This window comes from Cervus canadensis, chromosome 5 (assembly GCF_019320065.1).
Source record: "Cervus canadensis isolate Bull #8, Minnesota chromosome 5, ASM1932006v1, whole genome shotgun sequence".
Taxonomy (NCBI): domain Eukaryota; kingdom Metazoa; phylum Chordata; class Mammalia; order Artiodactyla; family Cervidae; genus Cervus; species Cervus canadensis.
This window is the reverse complement of record NC_057390.1, coordinates 69,299,254-69,324,259: the sequence shown is the minus strand read 5'-3', so window position 1 is coordinate 69,324,259 and position 25,006 is coordinate 69,299,254. Positions and strand designations below refer to the sequence as shown.

The 25,006-nt window shown below is 50.5% G+C and overlaps 1 protein-coding gene across 1 annotated transcript in view; it reads right to left on the bottom strand.

Moving 5' to 3' along the window:
• Positions 1 to 25,006, bottom strand: part of OTOF (otoferlin) — a 91,479-nt gene that overhangs the window by 53,402 nt on the left and 13,071 nt on the right. The window contains exons 2-5 of the mRNA XM_043469149.1: positions 21,695 to 21,753; positions 9,670 to 9,758; positions 3,101 to 3,200; positions 205 to 386 (exon numbers count right to left, since the gene is read on the bottom strand). Coding sequence (XP_043325084.1) covers positions 205 to 386; positions 3,101 to 3,200; positions 9,670 to 9,758; positions 21,695 to 21,753 — 430 coding nt within the window. The remainder of the gene's footprint in view (positions 1 to 204; positions 387 to 3,100; positions 3,201 to 9,669; positions 9,759 to 21,694; positions 21,754 to 25,006) is intronic.

The following is a 25,006-nucleotide window of genomic DNA, read 5'->3' as shown; positions in this document are numbered from 1 at the left end:
TAGGGGGAGGCCTGGCCCCGGGCCTGAGTCCAGACACTCTGCCGCCTCCCTGGTGACTTCTGGAGTCGGGGGTGTGGGGAGGCTGCAGAAACCCCCTCTCTCCTCTTGTACTGACTCTCCAGCAACTCAGTTCTGTGCTCCGAGCCCAGCCAGGCCCCAGGCATACTCCCTGTTTCTTTGGGGAGAGAGGGCCCAGCCTGTTACCTCCGGAAGCTCTTCTCTCCTGGTGGCCGGGAGCTGGGGCGGGAGCCAGGTAGCAGCCCATCTGTCTCCTGGCTGTCCTTCTCTTCCTCATGAAGGGACTCCTCCCCCAGGAAGTCCCCATCATCCCAGGAGCCCACAGTGCCGTCCGTGGCCTGATACCGGACCTCCACGCACAGGCTGGTCTGGAAGAGAGAGGGGTGCTGAGCAGCTGGGATGGCAGGAACAATTGTAATCCCGTGTCCTCTGCTGCTCCATGATTTTACAAGGTCTTTCCACACCCTTAACTCACTGAAGGAGGGCGAGCTGGGGACGGTTCTCCCACTACATTCCCATTTTGCAGATGAGCAAACAGAGGCTCAGAAAGACTGACATGTGCAGACTCAGTCGACAGAATGGGCTCTGGCTCCAGATCCTGTTGCACGTGGCTCTCTTAACCCCCTGGCGCCCAAGATGGGGTTGGGGGACCCACCTGGACAGCTGGGCCTGGGCTGGGGGTGGGCTCTCTGAGCCCACTGTGCACAGAATCAAGGGCATCCTCCAGTGTCCCCAGGGCATAGGTCAACCCCTCGTCCTCAGAACGACAAGGGGTGGTCTGCCTGAAGTCAGCTGATGTCCCCTCATTCCTGATGTTCGTTGGGATCTCATGACATGAATCCTCCAGCAGAGGAGCCCAGACCCTGGGCACCCTCCAAAGGCGGGGTCTCAGCAGTTCCTCCTGCCCGTCTGACACCTACCCTCCTATTCTGGAGAGGAGGTGCCATCAGGTCACCCTGGACTTTTCTCTAGGGGAGTGTGGAGCCCCAAACCTGGACACATGCGGTGCACTTGAGAATCCTGATTAGGCTTCTTGCTCTGTATCCTTGGGCCACTGCCCTCCTCTCAGCTCTGGTTTTTCCCCAATGCACAGGGAGGACTCATTCTAATCCCTTCCTCAACCCACGCGGGTGCTAGGACATCTTCTAGACATGCTTGCCCTCTCTCCAAGTCAGGGTTGGCTTGCTCCAGGGACCCCCACAGGCAGCCTTCACTCTGTGAGTGGGCCTCTGGATGCCAGCCTTTCATTTCCCCTGGGAAGGGAAAGGTACACACACTTTATGAATCCTCACTGCGCTAATCATCATGGTAAGATGCTTGATGTAAACTCATTTGATCTTCCCAACACTTCAACCTACCCTACCTAACACATCAGAGAGGTTAAGTTACTTGCTCAAGTCACACAGCTAGCAAGAGCTGGAGCTGGGATGTGAGCCCAACCTGGCTGACTTCAAGCCCCACATCTTTTCCACTGAACAAATGTGGTCCATTTGCTGAGACCAAACCTGTTATGGTGGGAAAACTGGTGGCCTTGAAATCAGAGGTCCAGGGTCCTAGAGTTGATTTTGCTGTTGACCAGCTGTTTGACCTTGGCTAAATCAATTCTTCATCTGGGACTTCAGAGTTCCCATCCATAGAATGGGTGGCAGAGGTAGGTGGTGGGTGAGTTAGATAATTTGTTAGTCCTTTCCTCAGCTGAATTCCCACATCTGATTCTAGAAATACAAGGCTCAGGCTGTGCTGTCTGTTCCTGCCCATTTCCCTAGTTCTCCCTCATGTTTTACTTCTCACATTCTATTCTCTTCCTCGGGACATCCATGTTCCTCTCCAAGTCCTCCACACCACCAGTGTCTGGAGCTTGTTTTTCACCCTCTCTCCCTTTGCTGTGGTTGCTGAGACCCCAACCCACCTGATTTCAAGAGGTCCCCCCACCCCTGCCTGTGCCTACATGTGGAGAGAACGACCTCTTTGGGGCCAAGCTGAGAAGCCCCTTGTTCTCAGCAGGGAAGTGTCTCGAGCCACCAAAGCACTGTGGGAATTTCTGCCCCACCCTTGGGGTTCAAGAGGGTTCCTTCCATTTTGGCTCCCTGTGGCTGCAGTCCTGCTTCTGAGGTTACTCTGCTGACCACTACGTAGGGTCATACGTGGGACCAGGGTTGGTGCAGCCCCATTTTACATCTGGATAAACTGAGGTCAGGAAATAATAGCTACTGATCTTATTTTATATACTGGGTTTGCCAAAAAGTTTGTCAAAAATGTTATGGAAAAATCTGAACAAACTTTTTGACCAATCCAATATTTATTGAGCACTTAACTGTACCAAGCCCCTTCTGTGCATTTCCATTTAATCCTCAGAAGAGTCCTGTGAAGTCGATACTATCATTTTGCTCACTTTGCAGATGATATGTAACCGGCCCAAGTCACACAGTTCCTGAGTGGCCTAGCAAAGGTCTATATCCAGGAGCTGTGTTCCTCACCTCAACTGCCTAGGGGTGGGCACGAATGAACTCAAGGGGACAGATGCATCAGAGCAGAGCCTGGGGACTGGGCATCTCAAATGGTTTATTTCCTTCCTTTGTTTGGATGTGTATTAAGTCCCTACAGGCCATGCATCATTGGTGCATGCGTGTTTGTTGGAAGTCCAGGGATGGGTTGTGACAGATAGAGTAGAAAGAGGTCCCTGCCCTCATAGAATGGCTAGTCTTAGATGCCGCAGGCATGAAGGTCATGCCCTGTAGAGGCCAGCAGGGCTCAGGCTGGCTTTCAGCTGACGAGGACACCTCTTTAGTGATCCCTGACTTGGGTCCAGATGGAAGGACCCCTGATGGAGAAGGGAGGGAGTCCCCTAGTTGCCATCTCTTATACTCTCACTGCAGAAAGGGCTTCAGCGTCTGCCACCCTCAAGGGCTCCCCCATGGCCCTCCACGGCCTCCAACAGTCTGACCTGTCTCCTCCCACCACACCTTTCTACCCACGAGGAGACCCAGCCTAGAACACGCTATGTGCAGGCGGGGGCAGGAGTGAACAGGCCCCCAGGTGACCCAATAATGGGCATGTCCAGGGACTCTCTGGGCACCCCCACCTTGATGATCGCATTGTTGTCGTCCATCAGCGTGTCGGTCACCTCCACGTGGTTCTCCTCCACCACCTTCTGCAGCACCATGCGGAAGGTCCCGATCAGCCTGTGAACAGCAGAGGGGCATGGTCTTCATGGTTTCACATGGAGAGGTCAGAGAGCAAGGCTGACATTCCAAGAGGCTGTGACTGGCTGTGAAAGAGACCAGTGAGCTGGAGAAGAAGAAGGCTGGCTTGGGCTCCAAGCTGGGGTTGGAGAAGGTGGCCCAGGAGCTGGGGCTGGCGAGAGCGGCATGTCCAGGAGGGTCTGTGACCCCCAACAACTCTGTCTATTTGTATGTATGAGAGCCATTTCCCTGGGAGAGCTTGAGGGCAGTGAGCACCCGGGGGGATGGTCACAGACTGGGATCACGGTACCCTGGTGGGGCTTGTGTTCCTCAGGTTTGTGCTGTCTTGGGGTTCAGCTCAGCCCCCGCAGAGCGGCTTCCAGATGCCCAGCATGGAGGCTGTGGGGAAGGACTGGAGGCTCCACCCCCTTCCACCTCCCTAATCACGACCAAGATCTCTGCTCCTCACCGGCACCCCTGGCTCATTCGTCCTCTGTTGAATCAGTAGTGATGCCCACACACACCTGCATTCTGCAAGCTCCTTGGGGCAAGGACCCATCTGACTGTGGGCTCCCCATCCCCCTAGGTATCTAGAGGGATGATGCAGGGCAGTGATGTAAAGGGCACAGTTCTGGAGTCAGCGAGAGAGGATCGGAAGCCCAGCTTGGACAATTACTAGAGAGTTACCTGCTACCTTGGGCTTGCTCAGTCTCAGATTTCTCCTAAGATGAGCTAATAACCTCTACTTTACTGCTTAGAGGACCAACAGAAATGCTCTGTACCAAGTTCTTATCAGCACACCTAGAACAGAGTCAGCAGTCCAGGAAGCTGTCTGGTCATTGTCCAGGGGCTGACATTAGTCTGTGAGCCTTTCCAAGGAAGTGGCTGTTTCCTATTTCAGCCTCTAGCTGATATTTCTGGCTCACAGGAAATCTCAAAATCTACTGGCTAGAATTAATGAACAACAGTGAGGGCCCCATAAATGCTGAATGAGTTGAGTTGTCCCACACTTTGCCCCACAATTTGAAGGTTATTGCTCTGGGAGAAGAGGGTACTCAGAGAGATGTTCTCACATGGTGATTCCATGTCGGGTAGATGAAAACATACACACCACTTCTGACTGAAGGGATAAAAGCTCGGGGTGGGGGGTGGGCATCCACAGGGTGTGAGACAGGACAGGCTCTTGGGGTCCTGCAGTGCTGCCCTCAGCTTATAGGGGAGGAAAGTGAGGCTGAGAAAGCAGGAAGGGATGCAGTTAATTCAATGGCCACTCGGGGTGAGATGAAGTATCAGGTGGATTCTGACTTTAATGTGTTTGATGTTTGTATCCTCCTGATGGGCTCTGGAGGGCAGACACTATTTAAAAAAGCCTCCTGTCTGTGTGAGGGGAGGAAGTGGCAGGGTCAGTCAGAATGCATGCTTTCCTCTGAAGTTCAGAGCTCCATCTGCCAGCTCGCCCCACCCTCCCTCAGGGTGAAACTGTTCACACTATTCCTCCACTCTAGAGCTCACCGAGGCTTCTAGGCTCTTCTCAGACCAGCCCCTTGGCAGCTACCTCCCCCACGGCATCCTGGCCTCTCCCCAGCTTGGGCAGTGCAGACCGAAGTGCCAGGCTGGGTTCAGGAGACAAGGCGTCGCTGCCCCTGAGTCTCAACTTTAGGTGGGCTTAGCTTCTGTTCTGTGTAGCCCTTCTAAGAGTAGACTCTAGGCATGAACATGTATACTGGGCTTTTGTAGCCTCATCTCTTCAGGGTCTAAAACAGTGGGGTTGCAAAGAATCGGACACGACTGAGTGACCGAACTGACTGAAACTTTAGCATGAACAGAATCATCGGGAGGGCTTGTTAAAATTCAGACAACTGGGACCCACCCACCCCTGGTTTTGCTGGCCACTGTTTAACAACTGGCTGGGGGAGGGGAAACGCAGTCCTGACTTGCAGCTTTTGCTCATTTCCTTGGTGTAAATACCCCTACCAAGGTCAATTTCAATCTTCCCATGTGAAGTTCACTGAACACAGAGTCAGGAGAGACATGTACCATCAGCTCTTGGGAGGTCTCACCCCAGGGGCTCTGACTTAGCAGAATGGCTATTTCTGACCCGTGTCCAGGTGATGCTGATGATGGAGTTTGGGGAGTTCACTTTGAGAATCCCTGTTCTACCGCTGCCGACTGGAACTTCAGGCCCTTTTGGCCCTACTAGGGCCAGTTGAGCACCTGCTGAATGCTGGGTGTGCAGGTACAACTTTTCCCTAGAAGAAGCCCAGAGAGCCGTAGAGCTGCTGCAGTGTGACAAGACACCCCCAGGGGGCAGGATGGGGCTACTACCCCACCAGTGCTCAGAAAAGGCTCTGGCCTTCCAGCTTAACCAAGGTTTCGGAGTTTAGTCTTGCAAGGGACATAAGAGGAGAGTTTATCCTGCAATAGCATTCTTTGAAATGGACAGTTGATGTGATCTTAGTTTTATGTAAAGAATAAAGAAAAACATTTTTATAAAACTTTCCTCCTTTCACACGTCTGGAACATACAGTTTAAGCAAAACCAGGGTGCTTGCTATGAAAACACAGTTTCAATACACATGCCCTCCATGCTGCTTCTAGCAGAACACTGCCCTCAACCCCTTCCATAGACGTTCTCTGGGGAAGGAGCTGGTGTAGGAAAGAAGCCTTGGGTCTGGTCTGTCTGGTGACCCCAGAGACCACATCCAACCCTGACCCCTGCTGCCCTCTGTCTGGACTGGCTGGAAGCTCAGCAGAGTCTGCCTATTGCTTCTCCTCCTCTGGGTAGGTCCGCATGGAGGAGTTGCCTAGGAGGAGGCCCAGGTGGGCTCCCATGTCCCTGGACAGCTGGGACCTTTCCCTGGAAGGTCCAGGCATGAGGCCGTTCATTCTTCGGGAAGGAGTGCCAACCCTGGGTCAGGAGGTCTGGGTTGAAGACTAGGTTCTGCCTTGACTCTGCTGTGTAACCCTGGGCAAGGACAGTCTCTGGGCCTCAATTATCCCTGAGCTGTTGGTGAAGGAGCTGGAATCATCCATCTTTTGACAGCCTCCCTTATGCAACTCATCTGGGTTACCCATCACAAAGAGAGTACCCCTCCCACCCACCTTATCAACAGGGCCCGCAGTTGGGCAGGCTGAGTGGAGGCAGGATCCCCGGGTACTTAGCCAGCAGGGAGGGGGCCTTTACACAGTCGGGCCCGCAGACTGACCACAATAGAGCTGCAACCAGGCTCCAGGACCTGTCAATAATTCATTGCTTTCCCCTGGGAGCTGGTGTCAAGTGTCCGAGGCCTGGCCGGGCCGCCACTGCTCTCCTGGCTCCTGAATTATTCAGGAGTCCCAGAAGACTCGTGCCTGGGTCAGGCCACCCCCCTCTCACAGGGCCCTGGACAGGCAGAGGGGGTCATACAAGATCTCCCGGATCCAACACTCACTGAGTCCTCATAGGGAAGCCCAAGGCTCTCAAAACAGGACCTCATTCAAGGTGGACGGAGCAGACCCGGGATCTCCTGGCCCCTGACAAGGACACTTTCTTTCTTCAATCCATGTCTCCTCTTCTCCACAGCCTTTACAACCGCTAGGTGAGGGGCCAGCTCCTAAACTGCCCTCTGCTTCTAGACCAAGTCCCCTTCTTTGTGATGAGTGGTGGGATCAGACCCCCAGGTTCTAAATCTCACACCAGCCTCCTTTACCTCAGTTTCCCCAAATGCACCAGTCAGGTGACTGGGTTCCTGGAGCACCCTGAGTTCTTCAGAGAAGAAAGACCGCTTGGGTTTGGGCTCCTAGATGCTCCCACTCTATATGCTATCTCCTTCTGACCAAAGGGGACATTCATTCATTCATTCATTCAATCATTCCACAGAGTAATGGGGGTCTGCTGGGTGTGGGCCACTGTCCCAAGCTATGGGTGTGGCTTTGCTGGTTGCTGTGCCCAGAGGCTCCCCAGAGGCTTGGCTCCCTCATCAGAGGGAGCCTGGTGACAGAGCTGGACCACAGTGGGGACAGAGGGCACACACCAGAGGGGCCTTTTCTTTGGCTCAGGAAATAGAGCCCAGACTCCAGGGTGGGAGACTGAGTCCCACTTGACTCCAAGTACCCGCCCTTCCTCTCTGACTCCCAGAGCTGGCCTGTCTCAGGGTGGGTTCTATGTTGTCCACAAGACCACTATTCCCCCCCACGCCAACTCTGCTGCCAGCAGCTCCCTGGACCTTCTCCCGGCTTTCAAAGGAATGGCAAGACTTCTACCAGGCCTCCCCTTGTCCTGCCTTTTCTTAGGTGGGGGCAAGGAAGACAGGGAGAGAGAAAGGAGAATCAGAGTAGGCACTCCCCCTGCTGTCTCCCCTCTTGCTGGCTTTTTAGAACAACTCATCGAAGCCTTGCATTCTAGCATATTCTTTATTAGGGTAGTCAATTTTCTAAACAACCTACCAAAAACTTCTGATTTGTTTATAGCAGGAGTTTTCATGTTTTCAAGGGCTTCCAGCATTCCAGGGATTGATCTAGAAGCTTTTGTTTAGATGATTTAGCAGTCTCTTCCGCGTCCTTGGCTTCCACCATCACTGCTCACATAGCCCGGTTTCTGGGAGTCTGAGGATCAGGAAAGGAGGAGGAAGACCTGCATCCTAGCCCCTCCTCCACTGCTGTCTATCCCTGTGGCCTTGGTCTCCTCTCCAAGGCTCAGTTTCCCCATCTGCACAGTGAGGGTTGCTCTGACTGAGCTCTAAAGCTCCCCAGTGCTCTGCCATCTACTGTGGGTCTGCTGGGGGGCCCAGAGCCCCTACCAGTCCTAGACTTCTGCTTCCTCCCCCATATCCACCTTATTGTGTATGTTCCTGTTTCTCCTGTCCTCACAGGTCACCCAGTCTCTCATTCCAGGAAGAATATCCTGCTTTACTTTAGGGGCCCTGGTAGGGTGTCTCATGAACTTTCTTGTGGGTATCAGAGGCAGCTGCCTGAATGACGGGATGCCCTGAGCCAGCCATCGTGGAATGCCCACTTCAGGTACTCAGCTGAGATCTCTCGGGCTTCTGATAAAAACCACAGAATCCTTGGATTCATGCGGTTCCGCCCTTCTTGGCTCAGAAACTCCTTCTACAGCATCATGGTCCACTCTCTGATAGCCCTCTTCCCGAGACAGCTCAATGGTTAGAGAGCTCTCAGATCTGTCATCTGGCAGTGCAGCCTGGTCCTCGTCCTGCTTCTAAGCACACATCTTTCCTCTTTCACATGGCAGAAAACCTTCCTGGGGGGCAGGCATGCTTCTTAACCCCTCATCTTAGCACCTCCAATGACTAGTACAGTGTCTGGCTGGTACAGAGTGTTTCTCAGTGAATGTTAGATAAGTGACTGAAAAGATGGACAAAGGATGGATGGATGAACCTGTCTTCTGTGATTTTCTTCTCCAGGCTCTCAGCCCCTTGTCACGAGGCAAGATTTAAAGGCCTTTCCCCCGGGAAACCACAAGGCAGGGCTTATTCACGTCCTCTGCAATCAGCATGAGGAATAGTGGAACCCTTGCCCCTCATCTCTCCTGCTCTGATGGCTCTACTTCTATTAATACGACCTAGGATTAGGTCAGCTTTCCTTTCATCTGTAGTTTTCTCTCACTGTTTAGTCATAGTGAGCTCTCAGTGACTAATCCTCCCTTACCTTTTCGGACATGTTGTGTGGTTCAACCATGACTCTCTCTAGCTTGTATAAGAGCACTTGGCTTTTGAATCCAAGACAGGAACTAACATGTACTAAATTTAGCCAATGCAGGAGACATGAGACGTGGGTTTGATCCCTGGGTCAGGAAGATCCCCTGGAGGAGAGCATGACAACTCATTCCAGTATTTCAGTATTCTTAAGCTTCCTGAGCGGTGGTAGTGGTAAAGAACCTGCCACGCTCAGCACTTAGTTTGTGCCTGACACACAGTAGGCACTTAGTAAACATAGGGATTGGATGAATGAATGAACATCTATCTCACTTGATTCTCACAGCTTCCCTTTGAAGTAAGTACTTAGCCTCTTTACACATGCATACATTGAACTCAGAGAGGTTATGCAACCAGCCCAGGGTCACACAGCAGATAACTGAGCTGGGATCTGAGAGCAGGCTTGCCTGACTACTAAACCATTGAATCAAATTGTCATTGAGCTTCTAGTTCTCTGCAGGTGTGACAAGTTCACTCACAGGGCTACAGGTAGATGGTCTGTTGGAGGATATCATTACCTTCTCTGGCAGGTAACTGTTGCCCAGAATGGCAGAAGGAGGAAGATTTGAGGAAGGGGACAGGAAGCTGTGAGAGGGCTAGGGGACTCTGAAGACAACATGAGGGAACAGAGAGGGGGGTGTTTGAAGGCTGATCCAGGCCAGGATGCGGGTCCCCCTTTAAACTCAAAGGAGAGGGCAGCCCAAGGAGAAGGGAAGGCCCCTCTCCCCTGGTCCCACACCTCAGGGCTCCGCCTCTCTCATCCCGCCCCACACTCACTTGTTGCTGAAGACTTTGCTGTAGTTGAAGATCTGAATCTCGAGCATCTCATTGCTGTCGATGCTGCTGGCCACTGGCCACCGGAAGGTCTGGGGAGAGAAGGACAGCTGTGGCCTTGGGTGGAAATGACAGGGAGGGGTGAGGGGAGCGGGAGGGGGCCCCTGATAAGATGGCCCCTCGCATCAGTTTCACAGGGACCAAGCTCACACCTGGAATCTCCTTTAATTCCAGCACCACCTTGCAGCGTGGGTACTACTGTCCAGTCCTTTGTCAAAGATGGTGCTCATAAAGTCCACCAATCTTCCCAAGGTCCTGTGGTCAGGGAGAGAACCTAGAGCCAACCAGAGCTTCTGCCTCAGGCTGGAGCTCCTTCCACTGTCTCTCAGTTGCCTCCCAGTGAGTTTGTGCATGGGTGAGGCAACTAGGGCGGGCAGGCTCCAGCACTGTGGGCTGTGAGTTTGGTTCCTGCTGTGTGCAAGGGAAGTTGTAAGCCATTGGCTCTCTCCTGTCAAGGTGGTTCTGATCCTGCCTTGTGGGAGGTCCCAGGCTCCCGCATTCAGGTCACGCCCCCTACCCCCCACCCCCCACCCCCCACCCCCCACCCCACCCCGGGAATGTTAACTTCAGGGACAGATTTCAGCACAGTTGGTGTGATTAGGATCAGGCCCACAAAGAGGGGACAGCTGGTCTCCACTCATCATTTCTAAATTTGCCCTCACCACTTGTGTCTTAATTATTGAATCACAATGATGAACAGGAAGTTCAGTGGGATTTTTTTTTCCCTGATGCCCTAGAAATGGCAAGGAGAGCCCAAAACAGAGGCCAAAAGTTACAAAGTACTCCACTCACTAAAGAGAGCTACTAATAGGCAGAACCAGGCACCTCCCTAGGGCTGCTTCAAAGGTGGGCTACCCCAGCCATCACTCCAGTTTTCCTCCTCTTGGCATGTAAAGGAAGATGGGGGAAGGGAAAGCTGGAGTGTCTCACCCCAGGCACAGTGGTTTGTGGCATTTCCCTGGGAGAACAACTCGGAGAGGGAGGTAGCGCCGGAAGGGGAGCCTGGCACCGAGCTCCCAGTGACCTCTGCCCCCGACAGCGGACTGACTGGCCTGTCTCCTTAGCTTCTCAGGAGACCCGTGCAGCACCTGGGGGCAAGGACAGTGGCCATGCAGGAGCCTGGTATGCCACTGCTGGGTGTGTTGACTATGTGGCTTATGCTCTGTGGGTCAAGTGGGTGCTGCGAAGAGAAGTCAGGGTCAAGTTGGCCTGTGGACCCTCCACCCATGGAGGCCTGCTTGAGGGAGGGGTCCTCGACTCCCAGGAGGCTGGGGCAGGAGCTGGGGGTGGGGTGGAGCCAGGTGTCCTAGGTTGGAAATCTACCCCTAGAACCTGTCCACCTGGTGTCCCGTAAGACAGCAGGCCCACCACGTGTCCAGAGGCTTCCAGAGCTGATTGGAGCTCACTAGAGAAGCTGCCAGACTTTCCCTGTGGCTCAACAATAAAGAATCCGCCTGCAATCCAGGAGACACTGGAGATGCTGGTTCGATCCCTGGGTTGGGAAGATCCCCTGGAGGAGGGCATGACAACCCCCTCCAGTATTCTTGCCTGGAGACTCCTATGGACAGAGGAGCCTGGCGGGCTACAGTCCATGGGGTTGCACAGAGTCGGACGCGACTGAAGCGACTGAGCACGCGGCATGCAGAGAAGTTGCCACACCACCCGGGGGGGCCACGTTCACAGCAGAGACCAAGAATCAGATCAGGTCACACTCCCCTGCCCCCCTCTGGAGTGGGAGGAGGAGGTGGAGGCCAGAGCAGGCGTGCCTGGCCCACTCCATGTCTTGAGCTGTAAGCCTGAGAGAAAGAAGACCAGACGAAACCAGGGAGCCAGGATGGAGTAGTAAACGCTTTTGGACTGGATTTGAATATCAAAATGACCAGAAAGCTCTGAGGTCTGTTCAAGGTGTCGCTGAAGGATGGTATCAAGGGGGATTTGACAAGAGCAGGTGGAAAGCAGCGACTTAAATTTCATTTTTATAACCCACGAAATTCAGAATGCACAAAAGGCTAGTAAAAAAGAATAACAATAGAATACTAATAATTTGTAGAGAACTTTTCATTATGTGGGTCTGAATGCTTTAGATGCATGAATTCATGGGTCATCACAACCACCCAAGAGGTTGGTCACGCCTTCTCCATTCTATAGCCAGAGGAACGAGGGCTCAGAGAAGTAACAGGACGCCATTGTTAGTGGCCCAGCAAGCGCTGGGGGAGGCTCCTGAGGGCCCACCCCACAAGCGTGCCGCTTCAGAGCTGCTTTTCATTCTCTACTGGGGATTCAGGGGCTGGTGGGGGGGACCGGGCCAGCCTGGCAGGTCACCGCCCAGTGTGGGCAGGGCCTGTCACAGCTTTCATGTCCCCTCTCTCCGGGGCCGGCCAAGGCCCGGAGAGACCCCCTGACACCCCCATGGTCAGTTGGAGCGGGCAGATGAGGGAGGAAGAAGCAGAGAAAGGAGGGGACAGGGGATGGGGAGGGAGAGGGCTCCGAGAGGGGTGTGGGGAGGACTTTGGGGGTCTTGTACCCAGAAGGAAGAGGAGTGGGGAGGGGAGGCTGGGAGGCAACCTGGCCGCCCGCAGGCCCGTTAATCTGCTTTGCTCCTGCATCTGGAGGCTTCCGACTCAGTCAAGGGTGTGGTTTTCTTCATGGAGTTGCTGTTATTGGGCTGCAGAGAAATAACCCAGCAAGGCAAAGGCTTAATCATTAGCCACGGTGCAGGGAAGAGAGGGCCTGGGTTGGGGGGCACCAAGGTTTTGGTTTTCTTAGAACAAAGGGGAATGGGTGTTTGAGCCACCTGAGGGTCTGTGCGTTGGATTTTGACACCTGATGGAGGGAAGGGGTGGGAGAAAAAGGAACTGTGGAAGAGGGTGTTGAAGATTGACATGGTGAATACAAAGAGATGGGAATGGCTACCAGCTCCAGGATTTTTGCCTAGAGAATTCTATGAACAGAGGAACCTCAAGGGCTGCAGTCCATTGGGTCCAAAGAGTTGGACTCAGCTGAGCAACTAAGCATACACAACACACACACAACACACACACAGAGGAACTGGGAAACAGCAAGTCATTAAAAAATGGGGGACCTGAGGGGGACACAGCTTGTGGCTTCCACTTGCCCATTCCAGACACTGGCTTGCCTCGTGGTCAGGGTGCAGTTTACTGGGTCACCAGGGCCTACAGAGAAAAGCAGGCCACCATCATGGACCCATTTGCTGAGCAAAGATGAGGGGAGTCAGTGAGGGTCAGAGGGGTGCCTCCCTGGTGGGAGGTGAGACTCCAGAGGAGGCCCACCCGGACACCCTTTCAGGAATTCTTCAGCTGAGAGAACATGTTTAGCATTTCCAAGAAGGAGTCTCCACTGAGCCCAGATATCCCACAGAAGCCTGAGAAATGTGAAAATGTAGATGATTCGAGTCACAGAGCGTTGGGGTGGTTTGTTACGCAGCCCCTGCTGACTGTGACATTCCCCCATGCTATCTGTGCCTCTCTCTAGGAGGCAGCCTCATGTCAGGGAGGTCTGTCATCAGTGGCAGAGCTGGTTCCATGCCTGGGCCTTGTTCTCCACACACCAGCCCCCTCCCATCCCACTGTCCCCAGAATTCCTGGGATAGCGTGACTGTCCCGCTCAGCAGTTCAGGGCCTGAGCAGAGGCCACAGGGCTCCCTGGGGTCTCTGCACTCAGCCTGCCACATGGAGGGCACTCAACAAAGAGGCCTCACATGGCTGCCTCGATAGCAGGGCTGTCCTTGCTGGCCTGAGGGTATGGCCGGGCTAGTTCCCCTCTCCACATCTCCTGCCCTTCCTCCAGAGAGTGAGGGTGACGTCCCAGGACTGCTTCTGGGGGTTCCCGTGAGGCTGGTAAGGCATTGGCACAGAACCCTAATCAACATGGCGCCTCATTATAGTGAATTGTACTGTGTTGCTGCTCCTTCCAGGAGCCGGGATAAGGCCTGGCATCCTGGGGATGGACACTGCAGGGACTGCAGGGGCTTGCTGGGGACAGAGCCTCTCTCCAGCCTGAGGTAGCACCAACATGCTTCTCTTCCTGCAGCCACAGCCGTAGAGGGTTGTACCTTCTAACTCTGGAGATGCCTTGAAATCAGTGGCCTAGCGACTCAGCCAAGGGAGCCCACACATCATCTAAGGTCCCACCTCATGTCAGCCTCCAAACTCTCCAGGTAGTCGCTGAGCCAAACACTGCCACTCCAGTTGTCATGAGCCAGCAAGACCCACGCAGGGGCAATGTTTGCTGAGTACCTTCTATGTTTGCTAAACACCTCCTCTGTGCTGGGCTCTGTGTGGGGAAGCAGGGGTGTCTCTTGGGAGCTCCTGAGTAGTTCTGAAGATAGACACAGACCTGAAATTGCAGCCTGTGATGGGAACACTGACAGAAGTAAGGTGGCAAGCATTAGGGATGGGTGGGGAAGAGGAAAGAGCACTAGTGGTAAAGAACCTGCCTGACAATGCAGGAGACAAAAGAGATGTATGTTTGATCCCTGGGTCGGGAAGATCCCCCAGAGGAAGGCATGGCAACCCACTCCAGTATTCTTGCCTGGAAAATTCCATGGACCAAGGAGCCTGGTGGGCTACAGTCCTTAGGGTCACAAAGATTTGGACACGATTGAAGTGACTTAGCACGCATGCACGCATGAGGAAAGAGGACCTCTGTCTGGAGTGTGGAACTGTGACCCAGTTCACTTGCTCTAGGCTTGGCCGTGACCTGGCAGGTGACGGCCAGGGCGGTGGAGTTCTGCATCCTATCAGCCCCAGTGATCTAGGACTCCACGGAAAGGTTTCCCTGATGTGGGCTGGAGAATGACCTGGGTTATCCTGGGCTTCATCAAATAAGTTTGAAACCATCCTAAATCAGCAAGGTAGTGTCCCTAAAGGGACAGTCCTCTAGATTTTTTAGGGGGAAGATATTAGGATGTGTTGCAAAGCTGAAGGGTGCAATGGAAAGAGACCTCTTTAACTTAGTAAGTTAAAGACCCAAGTCTCAAGCTGGGTTCATTCTTTTGTTCATTCTTTGACTCAGCAATATTTCCCTGAGCCCTGTGCCAGGCCAGTAATGGACCAGACAGGTGTTTTCCTGACCCACGTTGCTCACAGTCCACGTCTTCCAGGTACAAGCAAAGTGGGAAGATGAGATCTGACCCTCCACCCCGCGCCCCCAGGCTGATGACCTCTCCTCTGGGCTCAGAAGGCTCATACTGTATCTTTTTTGTTCTAGGTCCATCTCCCCACTGGACTGAGCCCTTTGAGGGCAGGGCTGAGCCTTGTCCACTTTGCAAGTGGCCATCGGCTCTGGAATTAGACTTCAGTTCAAATCCTCATGTGCTACTCATTGCCTAGGGAAATGCCCACTCAGTGCATTGCAGTGAGATATAAGGCTCAAGTGAGCTCTCAGCCTGGCTCAGTACATCACAGCGGCTCTTATTCCTACAAGTACTATTGTTATTCTGGCCTCTCTTAGGGAGTCTGGTCCTCAGAGAACATGGTTAAGGCCAAAACAAGATGGCTAGAAGTAGGCTAGGGGTGGCCATTCCCCTTCCCCTCCCACCCTCCTCCCCGGGGCCTCCGCTGGCTGCTGGCCTGGCACAAAGGCTGTCTCTCTCTCTCTTTAACTTGGAAAGTTAAAGACCCAAGTCGCAAGCTGGGTTCATTCTTTTGTTCATTCTTTGACTCAGCAACATTTCCCTGAGCCCTGTGCCAGGCCAGTAATGGGCCAGACAGGTGTGTCTGGTCCACCAGGGAGTAATCCTTCTCTCTCTAGCTTCTCCATGGTTGTAAGTTAAATGTAGGATCTCAGGTTCCAGCCTTTGGGAAAGGAGACACCAAGGCCAGGCTCTGTTTCCACCATTGTTGTACAGCGCATTGTCTTTCTGTCAGTCCCCAGTCCCCCAATTCAGGCTTGTCAGCCCCACCTGCTGTGGGCCCTCTCATCCTTTTCTGAGCAGAGGCGGGAGGGACATCTGTTTTCACGTCTTTCATTTCATTTTCAGCCATGCCACATTTCTGGAAGGCAGGGAGAACAAGGAGTCTGTTCCTATTTTTCTGAAGGGGAATCTGAGGCTTGGAGAGGTTTAGTGGCCAGCCCAAGATCTCAGAATTTATCAAATCCAGGGCTCATGACTCCCAGGCCAATGTATTTATACCTCACCGAGCTGGTTCCCAAAGGCCCTGGGCACAATCAGAGTGAGAAAAAGGAGTTCCTGGGAAGCCAAGAGGCCTTTGGAGGTTTTGCAAGGGGCAGTGAGGTTTCCTTTCTCAAGCTTTTTCTGGAACCACTGACAGGCCAGTTCTTTCAGGAATCAGCCAGGAGAGTCTAGGACTTGTCCATTCCAGGATGGGGAGACAGGTCCAAGTGTGGGTGCAGTCCAGGCTATTTGGAGAGATCTCTGGGCTCTGCCTGATCAGGAGGTGGGAGGGTAGCCTCCCTGCTTTGTGTGTGTCCTGCTGACCAGTGGTAGCCAGGCTGCGAACTGCTTTTCAGAAGGAGAAAGGGAGGCAGGACTGTGGAGAGACCCCAGCAAGACCTTGCAGGGGCGATGGGGGGCGGGCCAAGGAGCTTTCTACTCTGCATTCAAAGGGGGCTTAGAATCTCATCTAAGCCTGGATTTAGAACCCTGTCTTTGCCACTTGCAGCTATCACCTTGGGAAGGAGACATACTCTCTGAGCCTGAGTTTCCTCACCCATGGGTTGCTGTGGAGCCTGGATGGATGAGGCTTCGCTAAGGACACAGCGTGGTGCGGCTGTGGGAAACTGCTGCTGTGATCCTCCCCCGGGGCTGCCCACCAGGGAAGTGATGGGCAAGTCCCTGTCGTGTGGGGGGCCCTGGGCCCTGCAGGTCACTTAGCATCCGTGCCCCATTCCACCAAGTGCCAGTGCGTTCCCCACTGTGATAACTGGCAACTTCCCTGTCGACCCATGGGTGGGTGTAAATTTCCCCAGGTGAGAACCGCTTCTCCCCACCTCGAGGCTGCTATCTGATCCAGGCACGTGCTTTCACTCATAACTCCCTGGCTTCCACCCCTTCCTGGTGTCTCCACACTGGCCTGGAGGCTCCCAGTGCCCAGGTTTCTGCAGGGATCTGTATGTGCTCTTGCATCTGCTTCTCTCTTTGGGGGGCATCTCTACCTGGACCCACACACACCAGGTGCTCAGAACTTGGTCCCACGCTCAGGGCAGCAGGACTGACTCCCCCCTTCCCCGCCCCGTGCTGGGCAGCACTGGGAGGAGGAAGGACATGGTGATTAACTTGGAATGTCATGTATACCCAGGGCTCAGGTGTCCTAGGGTACAGTTAATGGAAAAGAGTGATGGTGTCCTTAGAAGGGGCATCGGGTTGCTGTTCACAGGCTGGAGGCCCGGGTGGACATGTCCCCCGGGAGATTTGGTGAGAAGGAGGGAGTCGCAGGCTCTGCCCAGCTGACCGGAGGGGCAGAGGCCCAGGGAGGCAGAGCTGAGAGATGGAGCCGGGCTGCCTGCATCCTAACCCAACCAGGCCCTCCACCTTGGGGCTCTGCCTGAAGAGGGGATGAAGGGAAGGAATGGGGGGTTGTACGGTGGGGCTTGTCTGAGGCCAAGATACCAGGCTTGTGTGTGTGTGTGTTAGTTGCTCAGTTGTGTCCAACTCTTTGTGACCCCCATGGACAGTAGCCCACCAGGCTCCTCTGTTCATGGGATTTTCCAGGCAAGAATACTGGAGTGGGTTGCTATTCCCTTCTCCAGATCTTCCTGACCCAGGGATTGAACCTGGGTCTCCCATACTACAAGCAGATTCTTTACCATCTGAGCCACCAGGGAATAATCCCTCATTTTGATCATGGCTTTACACAGAGACTTCATACTCATTATCAGCTCCATTTGACAAATATGGTCACCGAGGCTTAGAAAGTGAGGCTGGAAGTCACGCAGCCAGGAGGCAGAGAAGGCGAGGACAGAACTCTCACTGGGGAGGGTACAGCTTGGGGGCTGTGATGGTCCTTGGTGGCCTGAGCCCAGGTGGGGAGGTTGAGTCCGTGTTCCCTGTGCCGACAGCTCTGGGCCTGCGGACACAGCTATACCGTGTGGGATGGGCCCAGAGTGAGGATGAGACAGTAGCTCTCCAATCACACCTGGAGTTTGCTTAGCTAAACGCTAATCTCAAAGGGAGCAGGCTGCCACAAGGCCTTGCCCAGCCCAAACAGAGCCAGATGTGAGCAGCAAGGCCCAGGAAAGATGGGGTAAGTTCTTCTGGGATCAAGTGGAGCTTCTGCTTCATGCCTAGATGGTGACTTAGGATGGCTGCTTCTCACCCCAAGGTCAACCCTGTAGGAACTAGAGAGGCAAGAGGGAAATACGGATTCTAGGAAGTGACAGACAGACAAGCAGATGGGGGAAGCCCAGGGAGATCAAAGGCTGTGGAGCTGACACATGAGTTGTGGGGAGGAGAGGGGGGAGCAGAAGCAGCCGTGGGAGAGCAGGTTGGAGGAAATCTTCCCAAGTTCTGTTCTTATCGCTCCCTGGCATTACTCTGGGGCAATGGCTGCTTGCTCCTTGACTGATAAAATTGTGACATAAACCCTACTGGGATGAGGTTTAATACAAATTGCTGTTGATAGACCAGCTGCCTCATACCTCTTTTCATTGAACCCCCAGAGCTAGTTTGTTAAAAAGTCTTGCATGCCTTCTGTCAACCACATCTCTCCTTTAAGGCTTAGAGATGAGACCCTGACTCTTTCTGTGGTGACTGGCCACCCCCTGCCACCCTGGTGCTCTTGCCTGCCCTTCAGCCCCTACAGACTGACAGCAGCCTCTGATGGCTGCTCAGTACTCATTACCAGAGTGCTGACACCAAGGGAGCTCAAACAGAGCAAAGTAAAGAGATGGGGAGAGTATCTCGTCTATAAAAGAAAGACAACACACTGAACTGTACAGCTGGAGCAGGATCATTAGAATGAATGGTCCATAAAAATAGGTATCAGCAATACGAAACAAGTTCAAGGAGTCATAAGGAAAAAGAACATCAGTAACCTGGAAGATCCATTTGAAGAACTCCCTCAGAAGACAACAGGAAAGGATGACTGAACAACAACAACAACAGAACAGAAAAGCTAAGAAATGGAGCTTAAGTAGTACTGACGTCTGATCACAGGAACTGAAGCAGCAAGGACACTATAAAAACTGAATGTTTGAAAAAAATAATGGAGATGGAATTTTCTACAATAAGTGAAAGCTGAAAGGCCTTAGATTTGAAAGAGCTCACAAAATAGTGCACAACAGGAAATATCAGGAAACCCATAATTGGACAAAATATATTAAAACTTAAGAACTTCAAAGATAAATGAATTGTATTTTATTTCCCAGAGAGAAAAGATCACCCACCAATGGACAAGAATCAGTGACCATTGAATTTCCCACCAGGAATAGGGAATGATATTTTTGAAATTGTGAAGGAAAGAACTTCAAGCTTAAAATTTCACATCTAGTGAAATTCTCATTCAGATTTGAAGAAATAAGAAATACATTCTCAGATTTATATAGCTTTAGAAAGTTTGCTACATAAAGATTCAAATTAAAAATGCTTTTGGAGGAGGTACTCAAATAAGAAGAAAAATAATTCCAAGAGATACTTCAAAAGATATGAGAAGTAAAGGTGATCAAGTATCGTGGTAAAGACTATTGTCTTCCAAAAGAACAAAGATGGCTAGGACAAATGAAGGAAAAAGGGAACACACAATCATAAGAAACTAGAATTAAAATTCTAATCTAGATAATATCAGCATTAGGATGTGGACTGAAGTGGGAAAATCAAAGAAGCATGAGGGAGTATTAAGGGACTTGTCATATTAAGAGAAATTATAATTACTTATTTGTTTGAGTGCTCAGTAGAATTACATGAATATGAGTATGGAAGGGTGGCTACCTTGAAAACAAAAATAGAATGCATAGCTTTCCAACTAACAAGAAAAATTCCATTTACCCGATTGAAAGCTAGAAAGCAGGGGAAAACAAGAAACAGAAATTATGGTTAATGGAAAATATAAAATAAGATGGTGGTAGAAATAAGCCTTATAGTAATACCAATTTCAGAGGTAAATGGGTTAAACTAATCAATTAAATCACAGAGATTCTCATATTGGAGGAAAAAAATAAGATCTAATAATATATGCCTTAGGAAGACACATTTGACTTTAAAAACATAGTATTATTGAAAATAAGAGCATGAAATAATACACACTAAGAAATTAAAATGATTGAAAAAGATATACCAGGCAAACTAAATGAAATGGCTGAGATAACAACTTGAATATCTGATAAAGTGGAAATTAATGCAAAAACAACATAAAAGACAAAGAAAGACATTAAATACTGGTAGAAGGAAAAATAAGCAAGATGATACAGCCATAATGAATGCAACAGGCAATTGGTAAGTTTCAAATCACATCAAGCAACAACTGATAGAACTGGAGGGGGAAAACTATAAATCAATAATTGTAGCAGTAGATTTTATTACATCGTTATTGAAATTGATAGATCAAGCAGAGAAAAATAAACAGGACCTCTGAAAAAATGAATCATATTAATAATAAGCTTGACCTTATATAATATAAACACAAGTTTATACTGAGTTACAGATAGAACCCCACACTGAACAAATTCCTTTTAAACAGAAGGAGCATTGATGACCTCAAATTAAGGCCATAAGAAAAGTCTCAGTAAATTCCAAAGGATCAATATCATACAGACTCTGTTCTTTGATCATAATGCAATAAAACTAGAAGTGAATAAAATAAAGAGCTATAATTTCACAAATATATTTGGAAACTAACAACACATTATTGTATAACTCTTGGGTTTAAAAAGAAAATCATAAAGGAATGTAAGAAATATTTAAAAACAAGTAATAATGAAGATATTATATGTAAATGTTTATAGAATACAGTTCAAACTGTACATAGAGCAAAATTTGAATACATTTATTAAGGAACAAGAAAAGTTAAAAATAAAGGCTTCATACTCAAGAAGTTAGGAAAAGAGCCACAGAGTAGAATAAAATAAATAGACAGAAGGGAAATAATTAAGAACAGGGCAGAAATCAATGAAATGGAGAACAACAACAGGGAAGATTAATGAAGCCAAAAGCTGGTTCCTTATAAAGATTAATAAGATAAACAAATCTTTAGCAAGAGATTTTCTTTCTTTCCGACCAAGAAAAACAGAGAGAAGACACAAATATATGAAATACGGAATAAAAAGAGGGAAATAACTATGTGCTGTGCTTAGTCATTCAGTCATGTCTGACTCTTCCTGACCCAATGGACTGTAGCCCACCAGGCTCCTCTGTCCATAGGGATTCTCAGACAAGAATACCGGAGTGGGTTGCCATGCCGTCCTCCAGGGGATCTTCCCACCCCAGGGATCAAACCCAGGTCTCCCGCATTATAGGCAGATTCTTCACTGTCTGAGCCATGAGGGAAGCTCAGGAATACTGGAGTGGGTAGCCTATCCCTTCTCCAAGGGATCTTCCCGACCCAGGTTCCAAAGAACAAAACAACTTCCTGGGAAGACACAGTGAGAGAAATAGTCCACTAACTCTTGGAGAGGAAGGGGTGAGGTCTGGGTGAGACTGTATTTGTGGGAAGCCAGGTCAATTAGCAAGGGCTTCCTTATGCCCAGGGAACATGGGAAGGGAAACCACTCTAGGCCTGTTGAATGGACCCATTGGCCCTTCTCTGAGCCAGTCACTCCACATGGGGATCTCCTGTACAGAGGTCCCTGAGAGGGGTGTGGGTGGAGGGGACAAGAAGGTGCCTCCACAGCTCCCAACATTGCCTCCTCCCAGGAAGCAGGGAGCTCTGGACAGGCCGCTCCTCCACCTACCTGCCCGCCCCCTCCATTGTGCGGGCCCAGTGCACACCCAGGAAGCAGGGAGGTGCTGGTTCCCCTCTGGGCAGGGACTTGTGCTGCCCCAAGGGCTTCCTACCTCATCGAAGTCAGCCACATCCTCACAGCTCTCCAGGACCCGGGAGTAGAAGGACTGCCCTGGTGGGGAAAAGAGGAAATTATAGTCAGCCCTCCCTGGACAGCAAATTGCTTATTTAAAAAACCCCAAACACTGTTCTTTTATTTGTAAATGGACAAAAATCTCAAACCATTAAGAGTGGTTAGCAGTGGGCAGGGGAAGTGAGAAGATATTGAAAGCATCATGGCTTTGATTTGTTTTTTTACTGTTACCACTTGAGTTTGACATTTTCAGTGACTGTGCTTCTTTTATAACTGAAAGAATGCTTTCAAGTCCCCACCAACCTAAACCAGGGCTTCCCAGGTGGTGCAGTTTTCCAGCAGTCATGTACAGATGTGAGAGTTGGACCATAAAGAAGGCTGAGTGCCGAAGAATTGGTGCCTTTGAACTGTGGCGCTGGAGAAGACTCTTGAGAGTCCCTTTGACTGCAAAGTGATCAAACCAGTCTGTCCTAAAGGAAATCAACCCTGAATATTCATTGGAAGGACTGATGCTGAAGCTGAAGCTCCAACCCTTTGGCCACCTGATGCAAAAAGCTGACTCATTGGAAAAGACCCTGATGCTGGGAAAGATTGAAGGCGGGAGGAGAAGGGGACGACAGAGGATGAGATGGTTGGATGGCATCACAGACTCAATGGACATGAGTTTGAGTAAACTCTGGGAGTTGGTGATGGACAGGGAAGCCTGGCGTGCTGCAGTCTATGGGGTCGCAAAGAGTTGGACACAACTGAGCAAATGAACAACAACAAACGTAAATCAGCAGACCATTTCACTGAAGTGCTACTTCCAGGTTGAAATCTGCCCCATTCTGAAGGTTACTGTGGGTTGTCACCAGTGGGCAGGCTGGGGAATCAGGAAAGACTTGGTGGGGCGGGGGGTGCGGGCAGCATGCCATGCTCCTCTCCCTGGAAACACCTGGAGACCTGGCAGGATCAGCGCCCAGCCAGGGAGGCACTGGAGTGAGTCCCCTCTGATCCTCCACAGTGATGGGGCCCCAGTTGCCTGGGATCCACTTCTCTCCTCTGGCCTTGGTGGCCTCATCTGTGTAATGAGGGTTGGTACAGAGATCTCCAGGGCTTGCCTGGTTTTAAGAATTTAGAAGCAAGTCTTAGCTCAGTATGGAGCTGACAAGGAGGTAGCCAGGGATTTGTGCCAGGGCGTTTGTGTCTAGATGGATGGTCTGAGGAAGGGGGTGTGTGTGTGTATGTTTATGTGTGTGTATGTGTGTGTGCATGTGTGTGCACGTGTGTGTGTGTGTGTGCACGCTTGGAGGACACGGGCATGGGGGGAGGCATGTGGGGCATCTCAGATAATGGGGACAAAGCTATAAAGAAAAAGCTAGAGACACAAAAAATAGATATGGAGTAGACAGATGGGAAAGAAAGACTCTTTAGCACTAACCGGGGACGAAACAAAGCAAAACAAAAAACTGAAAAGAAAACTCTCAACGACAAACCCCAAGGCAGCCGGGAGAGGAGAGGAAGCATGAAGGTTGGTACCTGAGCCTCTTTTAATTTTTCCTGCAGGCAATATGCAACACAAATTGAAAATCAGGTGGGCATATCTGTGCATTGGGGCTCCCCCAAGGACCTGCTGTTCGGAATAATCAAAGGCCTTTTCATCCTGAAAGATGGTAATGAAGCCTGGATATGGCTGTGTTCAAGGGATTCCTGGAGTGAAGCTGAGCAACCCAGCCAGAGGGGAGGGCGGGTGGGAGGGACAGTGCAAGATGCTATCAGGGTTCAAACGTGCCTGAAGCCACCAGGGTTCAAACCTTCCTCTGCTTGTCTATTTCCTACAGCCTCACTGGAAAAGACATAAAACACCACGAAATCAGCCACTGCAGAATTTCTACATCAGGACTCTGTTTCAAAAAGCAGTAAAACCTCATTGCCTCAGGCTCTGGGGATTTAAGTGTGGTTGAATATTGTCAAACAGGATGAGCTAAATTTTACCTCTAGATATTAAAAAAAAAAAAAAAAAGGTTTCCTGAAAAAAAAAATCAAATCAATGGTACAGAACAGTGGAAAGGACAACTTACTAAGAAAAGAGAATGTCATTAAGCAGTTTTGGAAACTCACTTTTTAGGAGGATTTGTACAGGGGCAGTGATCGTGCCAGTGGGCCTTTTCTATTCACTAGACCAGAGCCCCTTTCCAAGTTATCAGTGGGGATTACTCACCCTATCTCTCATTTCAAGTTCATTTCCACTTAACATCTACTCTACTCAATACCAGTCTTGTTGACATTTCAGCTCCATTTTAAATGACTTTCAGACAAAACCATTGAAATCCCAATATCCAATCATCATTGTCGCCACCGAGACCGAGAATAAGGCTTGAGAGAAAGGATATGGCTGTTCCCTACAGGTGAGAGGCTTTTGTGGATAGAATGAGCAGGAGATTAGATGGGGAAAATTGAACAGCATCCTTCATTCCTTCGGAGGCTTATGGGATAGAGCTGAGCTCTTTGGTTTGAAATAAAATCCTCCTTGAGTCAATAAATGAAGTTTGAATAGCAGACTCTGTGAGCACACTGTAATGAGTGCCAGGACATCAGATATATCCAAATAGAGAGGACCAGGAGTCCAAAGCTTAATCGAAGTAAGTTGTATGTCATTTACCGTTTGGAAATATCCATGCTGCCACTACTATCCTAAATGAGATTCTTTTTTTTTTCATTTATTTTTATTAGTTGGAGGCTAATTACTTTACAATATTGCAGTGGTTTTTGCCGTACATTGACATAAAGACCAACACAGTATACTAACGCATATATATGGAATTTAGAAAGATGGTAACGATAACCCTAAATGAGATTCTTGTCTTGTCATGCAGGATGAAGCACTAGCTTTCATGCAATGTGACTTAAGGGTGTGAAACATCCCATCTGCACCAAACAGCTCTCTTCTAGTTTACCTTGCTAGCACCAGACCTTGAGAATAGGCAGGCATGAAGCGACAGAGCTGTGAGTTGGTGTATGTTCATTCATTCTCGCACATAAGAGGGTTTTCTATTTCTGCTGAAAGCACAGTCATTTGGCCATGGAGGAGGGTGGGCCAGGTGTTTCACAAAGATAATTAGAATCAGGATGCGATCTGAAGAACCTTATTACTATCCAAAGGTGGGGATAGGTCGGGCATGTAAAAGGCTACTATATAAGGCAAAATTTTGTTGCTAGCATGCAAAAAAAGTGAAAATAAATTGAGAACACAGGAGAAAGAAAAAATGACTTCAACTTAGCAGGTCAAGGGACACATTGTAGAAGTATGGGC